This window comes from Gossypium raimondii, chromosome 11 (genome assembly GCF_025698545.1).
Source record: "Gossypium raimondii isolate GPD5lz chromosome 11, ASM2569854v1, whole genome shotgun sequence".
In the NCBI taxonomy this organism is placed as follows: domain Eukaryota; kingdom Viridiplantae; phylum Streptophyta; class Magnoliopsida; order Malvales; family Malvaceae; genus Gossypium; species Gossypium raimondii.
In genome coordinates this window covers 2,430,813-2,445,861 of record NC_068575.1, presented here as the reverse complement: position 1 = coordinate 2,445,861, position 15,049 = coordinate 2,430,813, and the positions used below count along the sequence as shown (strand labels likewise).

At 32.2% G+C, this 15,049-nt stretch overlaps 2 protein-coding genes across 3 annotated transcripts; both read right to left on the bottom strand.

Annotated features, from left to right (window-relative positions):
* Positions 1 to 1,517: 1,517 nt before the first annotated feature.
* On the bottom strand, positions 1,518 to 7,536 carry LOC105761589 (L-galactono-1,4-lactone dehydrogenase, mitochondrial). The gene is made up of 6 exons (XM_012579445.2): positions 6,586 to 7,536; positions 5,380 to 5,630; positions 4,901 to 5,086; positions 3,633 to 4,053; positions 2,552 to 2,692; positions 1,518 to 1,876 (listed from the first exon to the last, which is right to left on the bottom strand). The coding sequence occupies exons 1-6, from the start codon at positions 7,234 to 7,236 to the stop codon at positions 1,718 to 1,720; spliced, it is 1,809 nt and encodes a 602-aa protein (XP_012434899.1). The 5' UTR covers positions 7,237 to 7,536; the 3' UTR covers positions 1,518 to 1,717.
* Positions 7,537 to 9,169: 1,633 nt separating this feature from the next.
* On the bottom strand, positions 9,170 to 12,317 carry LOC105761588 (UPF0481 protein At3g47200). Of its 2 annotated transcripts, none has more exons than XM_012579444.2 (3): positions 11,471 to 12,317; positions 10,072 to 10,797; positions 9,170 to 9,385 (listed from the first exon to the last, which is right to left on the bottom strand). In XM_012579444.2, exons 1-3 carry the CDS (start codon positions 12,256 to 12,258, stop codon positions 9,358 to 9,360), a joined length of 1,542 nt encoding a protein of 513 aa, XP_012434898.2. In that variant the 5' UTR covers positions 12,259 to 12,317; the 3' UTR covers positions 9,170 to 9,357. The 2 variants fall into 2 exon arrangements, with proteins under 2 accessions (XP_012434898.2, XP_052479775.1); XM_052623815.1 differs by having other exon boundaries at positions 9,170 to 9,380.
* Between the last annotated feature and the right edge of the window lie 2,732 nt (positions 12,318 to 15,049).

The following is a 15,049-nucleotide window of genomic DNA, read 5'->3' as shown; positions in this document are numbered from 1 at the left end:
GGGTGGGGGCCGGGTCGGGTCGGGTCGGAACTATTTGCTACTCCTTACAAAAGAATTTCAGGGCCGGATTATACGAATCAGCTTTGCATTTTGTGAGCAAGGATATAATAATGATTACAATAGTTATTTGGTTAAAATATGTTATACATTTATTTACTTTTTTTATAAATTTAAATTTTAGTTATTTAGTTATTGTATTTTTATTCTCGGGAATTTAATTTATTAATTTGACAGATTTTAAAATTTAGATTCAATTGTTAATATTATTCAATTTTTTGTTAAATTTAATTGTGTGGCATTTTGAAATAAATAAAATACTCACTTGACAGTAATATAATTAAAAATGATGTTATAATGAAATTAAATTTAACAAAATAATTTTAATAGTGTGAACAAAATAATTTAATTTATCAATAATTTTATTGATATTATAAATTGCTACTCGAATCTCTAATGTGCCAACAAGAAATCCTTTTCCACTATTATAAAAATATGCATATATAATAATGAATATTATCAAAATTATATTCACATTAGATCATGCGTATCCACTTAAAAATTTCATTACAAGATAGTTTTTAAATAAAACTCAAATTTCTATATCAAAATAAATAAAGAGAAAATATTCAGTACATTGTTATTAAAGTTTTAAACTCCACAAAAAGGGTTAAGAGGTTAACAACTATCTTATAGATGTGTAATAAAATATTAATAAATAAAAAAGATAAATGGTGATTTTTAAAGTTGCTTTTGAAATAATAATAAAAAATACACTATCAAGATACCAAAATACTAGCTCATAAAATAAATAAATCCATAATTTTGTTTTCTTACAAGTTCTAGAGGTGTTCATTAACCAGATCAAATTTAGAGTAGACTCATAAAACTGTCTACATTCAATTGGATATGCCAATTTGTGTTCGACTCTTTTACCATATTCAACTAAACAAAAATTTGAACCATGCTCAACCTAAATTGCTTTGGATTTTATATTAGGTAAGCTATACAGTAAGTCACTCTAAAATAACAATATTCTTATTTTGGTCACTCTAATTTTTTTGTCACTCTAATTAAGATAAATACTGTATTGATCATTTGCCATTAAAAATTCCATTAATCCACTAATGAATTGATAACATTGTATTTTTTACTTTTAATTAAAATTAAAATTTCTCTATAATTAGTCCAAAACATTTTTTTGAAACTATTTTTCAAAACCGAACTGATCTATTTTCGTTCATATCCTTTATTAAACACAAGTCTTTTTAAAATAGGTTTAAAATTAAATCCTCTTTTTTAATTAAGAAAACCTTAATTTAATTGTTCACACCATTACAATTTTTACTCAGTAAAGCATGCCAGAATTAGTAAGTAAAGTTTGATAGAAAATACTAAAAATTTTAGCAATTAAACTAGAAATTTTAAGTCGAAAATGCAGGAATGTACAGCATCTCAAAATTACTTTTTATCCCAATTGACCATAACATCCAACTGAACTAGATAGCATGCTAGTAGCATTGATAAAATACCAACACTCAGAATGGCTTATTATATGTAATAGAATTCTAATAATACACAGAAATGTCATCATATCCTTCCCAGTTTAGTGTACAAAGTGTTAAAAGATGCTTCATTGGCCAAAAGAACAGCCCACATGAATTTTAAATTTCTAATTCTTAAGAATTTAAATGAATAAAGAACTGACCAATAGAGTGCTTCAAACATTGTCGGATAACGGGAACAGCTTTTCGAGAATGTTATTAGAAAGGATTCTGTTTGGATCCAATTCCCTCCTTGCTTTGTTATATGCATCAACCGGAAAACGGGTTTTGAGTCTCGCTTGAAGAGCTTCAAGTTCTTCCTTGTCCTTTGGGACCTAAACATTGCATGGCACTAATTATGGTTAAACAAGTATGAGACTTATTAGAAGTTCTAGGGTAGTACCACCATAAATAAGCTAAAAAATGCATGTTCAAGTGCATGCACAAAGAAGCATATGCCAGAAAGGCTTAACCTGATTTCTGCATAACATTTACAGGATTTACATATAGATAGGTGCGCCAAAAATCTGACCCGTGGAACAATCAAAACAGAATTTCACAAAACCTGTTTTCATGGACTGAATGGTGTACCATATAGGTCACAACTCACAACATATTTGTGCAAGCAAGGGCGAAGACAATTTTTTTTTTTGGGGGGGGGATTGAGTTATGTACTTTATGAGAACTAAAATACAATTTTATCATTGTATTAACTTATATCTTTATAATTTTAAAAGATCAAATTAAAATTTTATCATTTTTGGGGGGCCTAAGTGCAATTTAACCATTCACTAACGTATAATTTCATAAAATTTAAATGGACCAAAGTGATATTTTCCCGCTTTAGGGGGAAGTGGCAGGGTGCCGCTCCTGCTTGCAAGTGAATGGCCAGTAGTTTAACCATTAGGCATTGAGACTCTATAAACTAACTATGGTGAATGTGCTATCCTGGTAACGGTATACTCATAAACAATGCCAAACACAAATATTTTTTGAGATATATTCATTACCTCAATCTTAGCCCAATGTTCATAGGCAGAATATTTATCCCACAACTGTGACTGTGTAAGATGCCTGTAGTGGAAGAATTCTTCTGTTATTTCCTTTCTTTGGCGAGCATCCATTGTAGGAAGGTACATGATTATACCAACCTGATACCAAAAAGAAAAGAAAAGCAGATTTAGATATGAGAAGCACAAGTAATTCACCCCTAAAACATATTCTACTCAACATATATATATACTGAATCCTTGCATTGATTTTTAGTTTCAAACATTGGTAATTGCCGTAGGCTTTACTATTCTCAGTGAAAAGAAAAAAATTAGGCAGAAAATCCTTTATCATGAGTCCATTCATGTTGCCTCCCTTGTTAGAATGCATCAAGACCGTCTTGACTCTGTCCAATTCCTTTTTTCAATGTTTTAGCATCTCGGACACATATTCCGCCATGTTAGTGGTGTGTCAGTGTCTGACACACTACATTGGGATATAAGGCGTGTCATCAGTGCTTCGTAATTTTCTACCAATTGTTCATTGTTGCTAGTTAATCCATAGGCTATGCTGTCAGCAGGATGAAACCAAGTACATAAAATTTCAGTGGTTCAACTTAAAAAGAAGGGTTAATACACTATTTGGGGGCTGAACTTGGTAATTGTTTCCACATTGGAGCTTAAACCTTTTTTTAGTCCAAGTTAATCCCTGATATTTCTTTAAAAAGAGTTGGGCCAAAAAATATTTAGGCCCAAATGTGGTAACAATTGCCAAGTGCAAGTGCTAACTTGGACAAAAAAGTCCAGGCCCCAATTTGCGAACAATTGCCAAGTTCAATGACTAACTTAGACAAAAAAAAAATTCAAGCACCAATGTGGGAACAATTATTAAGTTCAGGCCCCAAATAGTGCATTAACCAAAAAAAAGGTGAACCAAAATAGATATGCAGAAAGCCAAACCTATATGCGTGCATGAATGCACTTGTGAACTTGGACATGTGTCTTATGGTATATTTCCCTAATAAGGCTAAAGATAGTTTCATTTTCATGGATGGGTAAGAGACCTCTAGATTTGTAAATCACTGAAGGGAAAAGAAATTACCCATGAGAATATGTCATCTTCTGCTGAGCTTGACGCAGGACTCATCGGGCTCTGGCTGCGAGCTGTCCATCGTTGTTCTATAGGAGCAGGAGCAGGTAACTCATTCGTCTCAATGAGTTTCTTTAGCTCTTCAATGTACTCAAGGTCCTTCATACTAGGCTTGGAAAGAGTTCCAGCAGGAAAACAGGTTTCTGATACCCATTGTTGCCCCCCACAATCAAAGCCCAAGATATCATCACTCCATCCAACTCGATATCCCTCGGACTTCCTCCAGAATTCAGCCTCAGCATGATTAACCTTCATGACATGATCTTTGTTGAGAGGATCAAGACTAAGCAGTTTATCTCTTAACTCGGTGAATGAGAAATCATTTATGTTTGGTTCATTGCTATCAGAAGATTTAGTCGTAATATCTCTAGCCCTGCAGAAAACCAAGTAAAGTAGATAATTGACTGAAAATCTTAAATTTGCACATAACCAGCTAAATTTAGTACCCCAGCCATAAAAAAGAAGAAATGGTAGAGCTTCTATTTTCCAGCTAGACCAACCAATCCAAATCAGTCCCTGATTAAGACCCATAACCCATACTGTCAGTGGACAAGAAATTCAATGGTAAGAAAGTTGACAAAGAAAGAAACAGTAAAAGTACCTAGAGGCCCTTATACTAGGAGTCAAATTGCATTTTGCCCATTTACTCAAAAAGTGAGCAAATTAGTCCCTATACATTAGATCAAAGAGCAAATTGGTCCTTTCTGTTAAAACTTTTATCCATTTCTACTGTTAAAAACTAGTGTGGTTGACAGTATAACCAAGCAGTTACACTTGGCGTGCCATGTGTACCTCATATTGACATACAGGGACTAGTTTTTAACAGTAGAAATGAATGAGATTTATAATAGAAGGACCAATTTACTCTTTAATCTAACATACAGGGACAAATTTGTTTGTTTTTTTAGTAGAGGGGGCAAATTACAATTGGACTCCTAGTACAAGGACCTCCATGGTACTTTTACCAGAAAGAAACCAAATTCAGAAACAGTCACACAAGTAGTTCATCAGTTTATTCTTTCCTCCACTTTTCTCAGTTACTCCACCGAGGCTACTAATACCAATATAAAACTAAGAAATGTAATTAACTAAAAGAATATTAAAAAGGGGAAAAAATGAGTGATTTGCAGCCAGGCTATTCACACAAGAGGACCAACATTTCCATTGGCCTCGTTGCATTTTCAACAAATCGGACAAATACCTAGAGGCGATAGGAGTACCTGTACTTCTTTAGAGATTCTTTGTAGAGCTCACGAATATCCTGCATAGCCTCATCTGTAGTATGTTTGGGTTTGAATTTGGGTGGACCTCTCCATTTTGAAACAGGGTTGCATGTCACAACTACAACGGTGTCAGTATATGGAATGTACAAGTACTTGACATGCTTATTCTCGGACAACATCTTCCTACAAACAAAAAGTTAAAAAGCTTTCAATGTTTGAGAATCAATTACTTAATTATTCATTCTTTGGTCTAAGAAAAGGAATATACGAGTATTTTTCCGATTTAGACTCACTAAAAGATTGGGTTGTCAAATATCATAACCTCAAGCAAAATAAGGAATGCATGAATTAAAATCAGCCAAACTTCATGTTGATCCCAAAAATTTTAGTATATGATAAATCTAGTTGAAAGTTGCTGGTAATTTTATGAGGTAGAAGGAACTTTGTGATTCACGGATTCAGTAAAAATAAATTACTTGTGGTTTTTCTTGAGGTCTTTCAGGTTTGAGACAGTTGTGTGCTCTACAAGCTCCTGTCTTTCCACACACTGAATGGTCACTTCAGCAACCACTCCAAGACCCCCAAGACCACAGCGCGCTAAATAAAATAACTCTGGGTCTTTCTCTTTTGAAAGTTCTATTGTTCCCTTGGCAGGAGTAACAAGTTTCATGCTAATAATCTGTTCGTCAATGGGAGGCAATTTTGCACCAGTTCCATGAGCACCTACCTAAAGATGAGAAGACCAAAAAGAGGAAGGTCAAATCAAAACAGTTAACTGCAAAAGGACACACCTTCATGTGTTTCACTTCATTAATAACGAAACAAGCTTGGCTCCCTAGCTTTCCACTTCATCCAAAATTCACATGTATACAAATCAGGATAATGTAAGTTGTCATTGAACAACCCTATTTAATGAAGAATATAACAAAATAAGACAAACCTAAGACGTTAACACTGACCTCATGTGATATAAAGCTATAAGATGTTCTGAAATTATTATCTTTTTTCTTTCATTGGGTTTCTTCTCTTCCTTTTACACAATCAAAAACCATATATAATTTTAAAAATACTTTCAGGCTTCTTTGTCTTGCTAATTTCTGCAGAAAATTACTAGTCTATCACAGCCCCAAAGGTTCCTCCATTTGAAGATAAGAAATTGGCACATTATATAAGTTCTAAGTACAAAAAAAGAAAAACAAATTTGTCACCAACAACTGATAAAACTGAGTAGAATTACACTAATTATGCTTAACATTAGACTTCAGGTATACATACAAATAAAGTCAAATCGAAATAACACTAAACATGCCTCCTCTAAATTCTTTATCATGTCTAAGGCTGATTCTAAAGCATATGTCAAACACACCATGTACATAAGACATACAGAGGTTTAAGACTTCATTAGAATCAGATTGTTACTATTGCTACCTGATATTCACCTTTTTGCATTTTACTTCTTCAGAATTTGTACAAAACAAAATAATTGTTCATTAAAAACGAAAATATGAAATGCAATAACAATATTGAATTATCAATTACATGAAAAGTTAGAATCATGCATTGTTATCATACAATAGCTTATTTTTTGAGGCAAAATTCAAGTAGCAACAATAATAATGAAGCTGGCTTATACTATTATTCATGCTAATGAAGAATAATCATGTAAAACAAGGGGGGGAAACCTGAAGAATGCCACCAATTTGCTGCTCTCTAATGGAAGCAAAGTTTTGAAGTGTTAAACCATAATCCTTAATCTCATCCACTAATTGTTGCACTCTTATCCCAGCTTGAACCTTCACCCTCTTCTTCTCCTTATCCACTTCCAACACCTTATCCATTAATGCCAAATTCACCATCCCACCACGGGCTAGCCCGATCCCATTCGGGGACAACCCAGACCCAACGGGTCGAAGCTTGACCCGCTTCTCATTCGACTCCTTAACCAACTCCTCAAGCTGCTTTAGGTTCTCCGGCTGGTGGAAATGCCGGGTCTGCACTTCGTGGGTACCACTCCAATTGGACACCGTGTGGAGGTCTTCGGGGAGCGGCGCGTACCGGAAGAGTTGGGCCTTCTTGTGCTTGGCGTTTTCCGAGAACGGGAAGGAGTAGTAAGTGGCGACGCCGCAGAAGGCGAGGAGGGCGGTGTAACCGAGGTACTTGCGCAGCTCGGAGTCGGAGGAAGAGGAAGGAGGTGAAGAGGCGGTTGAAAGAGCGCGGATTGAAGAGAAGAGGACTGGCGACGATGGCGGCGGCGGCGGTGGGTGTTGAGGGCAATGGATGAGTGTTTTGAGGTGGGTTTTGAAAGAGCGTTTGAGGGAAAGCGATCGAAACATGGTGGGAGAAAGGAAGGGTTCCAAAGGGTGAATTACTGGAAGGAAAATTTTGGGGTTTTGTTCTTTGTTTTAGATCATTTCATAGAATTGGTTAAGAAAGGAAGCGTCTAAGGAAGGAAAGGAGCTTATTAGTGTTGTTTCCTGGTTTGGATGTTTATGATAATGATTGTGAAGCTCTATAGACACTGTGAAGGCTCCTAGTTTTCACTGTGGTCTACCACCAAATTTTGATAACTTCGTCATCCACAGTCCAACCCATACTCAATGGAGGTCTAACTGTCTTTTACTTTCAAACATGCAAAAGAAGAATATGTACTTTTGGATATATAAATTTGGTATAATTAAATTTAAATAAATTTATTTTTTAAATAATTAAACAAGCTATTTGGATGGGATGGGCTTGGGTCTAGGCCTCAGTTTTCTTTTTGGAGTCGAACATAGGCTCAATGCATGAATATTTTTAATCACAATTGTATTTGGCCATGATGATATTTAAGTAAAGTTATCTCAATAATAATTTTAACTTTTGAATTAAAAAATAATATTAGGTTAACCTCGATCAATTGACCCGATCATGCAACATGAATAACTAAAGCTTCCAAAACCTTAACAAATTTATAATGTCAAGATTGAAGAAACCATACCCTAGTACCCTATCATGATCCCAATGGACATCCCCAAAACATGATTAAAAAGGAATCACAATTACATTTAACCCATGCAACAAGTTTCATCTATTTCTGGTGAGAAGAAGACCAAACCACTATTAGGGAGTCCCGGGCTCCTAGTTGAAGTCCTTGAATCATTAGAATAAGAGAAATCATGTAACACTTGTTGCCAAAACACAAACTTATTAATGTTGGGTTTTTCAAAAACAAATCAATTACACAAATCCTTAAAGGTTGGAAAAGTCCTCTCTCGAAGGTTTATAGGTAAACCCTGATGCACCCTATCTACCCTAGTAAAAGAAAAAATGTTTAATGGATTAACCTCTTCCCCACACCTCGATCAATGGGGATCCACCTCCCTAAACCTTTTGGAAATGTTTTGTTTATGTAGTAGCTACATTGTGGCAAGACCTCTTAAATAGGAGATTGTTGATTTTTAGTATCACGATAAGCTTTCATGGATGATTCTAATTTTTATAAGACAAATTATTGTCAATATTTCACTCGTTAGGGATCGAGAATGAGAGAGGTTAAGAAAAGAGTCACTAATACTCATATCAAGTGTTGTAAGATTTATCTTCTAAAGTATGGCACATAAATTTATCTCGCTTAGTAGGAGACCCAATAGGGATTTCCCCAATAACCTTATGTTCATCGTGGCTAAAACATTGATATAATAAATTGTTCTTCCAAACCCTCAAATCCTGATCTATTAGGTCCTTAAACAAAATAAGACCTATATATCTCAAGGGAGGAAGGGATGGTATAAATTCGAAAAACTTACAAGTCGAAGACTTATTGATCATGCGAAATCATGATGGCCTAGCCACTTTTGAATTCAAGGTGGTTGCAAGATTTTTAGTTAAATTAATAATTCAATTTGACTAAGGTATATATCATATCTGATTTACGACTCATGAAGATTAATCCTTTTAAGGGTTTGTGGTTACCCCTCCTAAACTCTCAACATCCGTATTTAAAAATTTAAGGATCAAAATACTTAACTTCAAAATTACTTTAATTGTAATTATTACCAAATAATGGTATAAGATCTTCGTTACAATGCCTAAAACTATTTATAAAAAACCATTTATAACCATTCATCAACCATTAAATAGGAAGATAAATGTACTTTAGCACGCTCGAACCCACGTACTTTTATACCGACAACAATACTAATACTAATCAAACTAAGACCCAATTTAACAACTGTACACATTTTTTAGGTTAAATAAATTTTAAGTACACATGTTGCTTCTATGATGTAAGTATTTAGGATAAATCACCCTGCATTGTCAAACAAATTTACCCAGGCTATAAATATTGTATATACAAAAAATTAAAGAGCTTTGGCAAAATATATATAAAAATTATTAATTAACTTTCAATATTTATAATAAATTAAACACAAACACTTGACTCCTTGAATCCTTTGGTGTTCTTCAAGCAGCCTTCAATTTTTGTGGTTGGATGAGTCTTTGCTGCCACAAATTGAAGAAAAAAAAGATATAAAAGCATTTCTGAACAAATACACACAAAAAAACCTTCGGCATGTAAGAAATTTATATGGTTTCGATTTGGATTTCACAAGTTTCGAATCATTTTAAGTTTGAAGTTTTGATTTTTTGGATTGTGCTATTATAGATAAAATTATTTTAGGTATAGGTTGTTTCGGTTTAAGGTTATTTTGAATTCGAATGAATTTTTGTTTAGATTAATTTGCATTCATGTTAATGTTAAACGAGTTTGGATTATTAATTTTTATGATAAAACTAGATTAATTAATTAAAATTTTGAGTTTGAATTAAAATTGATGCATTTAATTGAAAATATTTAAATATTAAAAAAAGAAATCTCTTGGTTCAACTTAGGATAGAATGTAAGAGGAGGTCCTCGAAATTTTAAAATTTATCATTAAATCCTTCAAAATTCTTGACATTTTATTTAGGCCTCCTAAATTTTAAAATCCCTAATTAAACCTCACAAAAGTTTTGAAATTTACAAAATTTTCAAAAGATTCTCTCAAAATTTTCAGTAAACCTCTTCAAAAATATTTTCAAAACAATTCCTCAATGAACACAAAAAATTAAACTGATTGAATCGAGAATCTTATAAAATTATCATAAATAACAAGAGTTTATAAAAAGACTAGTAAAAGAACACTTACTTTGGTTGATGTATGGTATAATAAGTCTGCAAAGCACTAAGAAGAAGTGCAGCAATGGCACCCACAAATGCCAAAAACGTCCAAGGACTCCTAAAATGAGTATGATAAGCTTGAGCTGCATAATTAATCCACATATTCTTACAATGATTATGTATTTGCCTTTTAACCCCACTGTAAATCGTCTGACTAGGAACCAAATCAGTGTTCATCTTATTGAAAAGCTTAGCCACTTCTTCATCACTCCCCAATCCGTTGTATAGTATGCCGGCGTCTCTCAGGTCTTTAACATCTTCGGCTTCATCGATCAATGAATCAAGGAAACAAATATATGAAGTGACGGTGAAATTGTTGTAGAAATCCGGACACATTTCGTGAGCTATTAAGTTCATGAATTTAGGACCGGTTGAATCATCGACGGTGATCGGCGGTAACCATAATTTTCCGACGAAGAAGATACGGTTGAAACTGATGTCGGTTAAACAACTTGTTTCGCTTGCTTTTAACCATATCCCGGCGTTTTTAAGCTCTTTTACGTTGCGAAAGGTGTGTGAATGGTGCCGTTTTGCTCTTGTTCGGTTGCTGCGATTTATCAAGTACATGAAAAGTCGAGTGCAAAACCTACAATGACGCCATGGTTTTCGTTTTTCTTCTTTTTTGAAAAGGAGTCTTTGTCGTAGTAGATTCAATAGGTGAATTGGCTCTTCTTCTTGCTGCTGCCACCGTTCACTGGAGCAAAATCTGTGTTAGTCGGGAGCCAACCTAAAATTTTCTTTTTCGTTGGATTTAGAACTGTAAATTTTTGTAGCTAAATTACTGTTTACAAAATCGGATAGATGGTGAAACTGATTAAGTAATTAATTTATAAGTTCAATAAAACGGGTCGATTCATTCCGTTTAATTAAATAAATTATTAAAATGTTCAGTTCAATTTAATCTAATAACTTTCTCTAAATCGATGTGTTGATTTCCGATTTAATTATTCAATCTTATTAAAATAATATTAGCTAAAATATAATTTTATTATTGTATTAATGCAAAAAAGTACTATTTTTAAAAAGATTAAACTATAAATTTTCTTATCCTCAAAATGAAAAAAATGTTAACCCTTTATAAAAATATAAATACATAAAAGAAATTTAAGAATCAAATCAAATTTATTGATCAGATTGGTTGGATAAAAATCAAACAAAGTATTAATTTAGAATAAAATATTAAATCAATTAAATATGGTGATTAAATCAGATTTTTTATATATTTTTTAAAAAATTATATAATTTAACCAAATCAACTAATCAGACCGAAAATAAGAATAATATTCCATCACTAATTTAATTATAAAAAACTTTAACATTTACAAACTCCACAATTTTTTTTATTATATTTAAATCCCTTAAATTACCTGTCCTGCTGATGCGATTGTGGCTCTTTCATCTCGGCTGGGGTGATAACATTGTCGTCGATGAACCTTTTGATTGCCTTCATGAACTTTTTGCCATTTTCGCTCCAGCTTGTAAGCAATTCAAGAACACGAAAAGGTAATTGGTTTTCCAACAAGAACAGGTCCAAGTACACATATGTCAGCAAATCGTTTTTTATCGTCAATTCGTTCGACATATGATCATTATCTTGGCCATCAACATCATCATTACCGTAACGCATGTAAATTGCTTGTAAAATTGCGCAGCCATCAACGAAGAACATCCAAGCCAGTTTCTCGTCATCGTTGCTATACTTCTCCAATTCCTTTGGATCATAGCATTTCTTCAACTCATTGATCTCTGTCTTCATGTTGTTGTACAAGGTTTCCTTATTGAAGCCAATGTTTTTGACGAAATGTGCTGCTAATTTGAGCTTGAGCTTCTCGGATCCATGGAGGGTGGGATCATCGTGGTGGAGTGGGCCGATTGAGATCACTTTCGGCTTGAAATACTTCCTGAAATCTTTGTGACGGCCAAGGGTTGATGGGACTCTTTGTATCAATGGATTGGACGTGGGTTCGACTTGGCTGCCGTTGAAAGCTTCGTCTAATGACCGGAGATTCTCTAATTCGCCATTGCTGAGAAGGAAGTTCGTACACTGTATTGGAATGATCGTCTCTAGGGGTTTGTTGTTGATGATTGTCTGATCAGTGGAAACTGCTCTGCCGGGAGCTCCGACGGTGCCGCCTCCTTCCTCCGTGGACGACATTTTCAGGCTGAGCGGTTCGAAGTAATTAACAAGGTGATTTTGTAGATTGTTTTTGGCTGAGTGAGTGATGTTGGAAAGATGGTGGTAAAATGGACAGAATGGATAAACATATGGAAATTTTTTTTTGGTGTAATATCAATTTTAGCCCTTAATATTTATATTCTTGTTAATTTGATTCTTATTCTTTTAGTTAATTAACTCTTTATCTTTTGAGAGAGTCAAAACTGACTATCAACCTTTTAAAAAAGATTTAAATTAATGTTTTCTCAAAATAATGATTAAAATGTTAAAATTTTAAATATCATAACTCTCGTGGCAATTCACCCGTGCATTTTTTAATATTTTAAAATTATTTATTGACATAAGAAAAGCGGTATTATGTTAGCATAAAATGCACATGATTTGTCACACAAGTATCATTAAAAATTAATATTTTATTCAACATTTTATTAAAAAATAATTTCACTCGTTTTGAAAAATTATTAAACTATAATTTGGCTCGGACCAAGCTAATCTCAACTTAAAATTAGGTTAAAATACGTGGAACTTGGAAGGTTCTTGTATTATGAGTACAGGATCAAATTAATCTCTATTTTTAAATAGATCAATATAGTCCTTATACTATTAAAAAATCACATAAGTCTAAATTGAAACAGAGCTAATAATTTCGTATAAAAATGTCTTGATTCCTTTTTTTTTTGCAATTGCAATTGCAATCTAATTCTAAATAAAATGTTTCATTTACGTAATCATAAAAATTTTAACAATATTAATTCTGTTAAATAGTATATGTTATATTTATTCTAAATTGATCTTATTTTATTCTTTTAATAATATAAAATTAAATCGATCCATTTAATAATAAATGGACTAATTTAATTAGATCTCTATAACATAAGGACCTATCAAATATATTTCCTTAAAATTACTTTTTGGAAATACAGACATAATAATAATGATGATGATAATTGTACTTTGCCAAGTTACCAAGTTTGGAATTTGATCTTACTTTTCTTTTTCTCTAGTAGGAGCCACTCTCACCACTTTATCAAAGGAGTAGTGCCATCGATTAACACACTAATTAAACACACTAATTTTTTTTAATGAGATAGATTAATTTAGTTGGTTTTGTATCGATTTTAATCATATCAGTCGGTAGATATTATTTTAATAAAAAATTAAAACACTCAATTTTATTTTTCTTATAAGGGCAACGGAAGCGAAGGCACACAGCTGCCATAGTCCCCCTACAGTTGGAAAACTATATTTTTAGTCTTGAAGATGTATAAATTATAAACTATAATGATAAAATTGTACTTTGCCCCCTAAAAATTATAAAATTTTAATTTAGTGCTTTAAAAATTATAAAGATGTTAACTAATACAATGATGAAATTACGTTTTAATACTCATTTCAAAATTTACAACTTAATTTCGCCCTTCAAATTTCTTTTTCGACTTCACTCTTATTTCTACACTAATAAAAATTCTAATCCGTGTCAATAGCACTGAACTAAATATTATGCATTGTGGTATTAATATATATATATATATATATATATATATAACTATTTCTTTACCAACTTTAAACTTTAACTAAATTAAAGTAGAAAATAAAAAATAAAAATTTATTTAACAAATAAGCCGAAAAAGGGAAATATAAAACATCTAAAAGCTTAATGAACCCATTTTCTTTGTTTATTTTAGATTTGTTGAATGATAAGTATTTTATTTATGAAGTTTATTGATAAGTATTTATGTAATTGATTAATATTTTTATTTTTAAAATTTATTGATAACTTATTGATGATTGTTTGATCAGTGGAAACTGCTCTGCCGGGAGCTCCGACGGTGCCGTCTCCTTCCTCCGTGGACGACATTTTCAGGCTGAGCGGTTCGAGGTGATTTTGTAGATTGTTTCTGGCTGAGCGAGTGACGTTGGATAGAAGGTGGCAAAATGGACAGAATGTATAAACATATGGAAATTTTTTTGGTGTAATATCAATTTTAGCCCTTAATATTTATATTCTTGTTAATTTTATTCTTATTCTTTTAGTTAATTAACTCTTTATCCTTTACAAGAGTCAAAACTGACTACCAATCTTTTAAAAAGATTTAAATTAATGGTTTTCAAAATAATGACTAAAATATTAAAATTTTAAATATCATAACTCTTGTGGCAATTCACGGTACAATTTTTAAATATTTTTAAATTATTTATTGACATAAGAAAAGTGGTGTTATGTTAGCATAAAATGCACATAGATTGTCACGCAAATATCATTAAAAATTAATATTTTAGTCAACATTTCTATTAAGAAAACAATTTCACTCGTTTTGAAAAATTATTGAACTAGAATTTGTCTCGGACCAAGCTAATCTTAACATAAAATTAGGTTAAAATACTTGGAACTTGGAAGGTTCTTGTATTATGAGGATTGGATCAAATTAATCTCTATTTTTAAATAGATCAATTTAGTCCTTATACTATTAAAAAAATCAAATAAGTCTAAATTGAAATAGAGCTAACAATTAGTGTATAAAAATGTCTTGATTCTTTTTTTTTGCAATTCAATTCCACACAAAAGTTTCATTTACAGAATCATAAAAATTTTAACAATATTAATTCTGTTAAATAGTATATGTTATATTTATTCCAAATTGATCTTATTTTATTCTTTTAATAATATAAAATTAAATTGATCCATTTAATAGTAAATGGACTAATTTAATTAGATCTCTATAATATAAGGACCTCTCAAATATATTTCCCTTAAAATTACTTTTTTTTT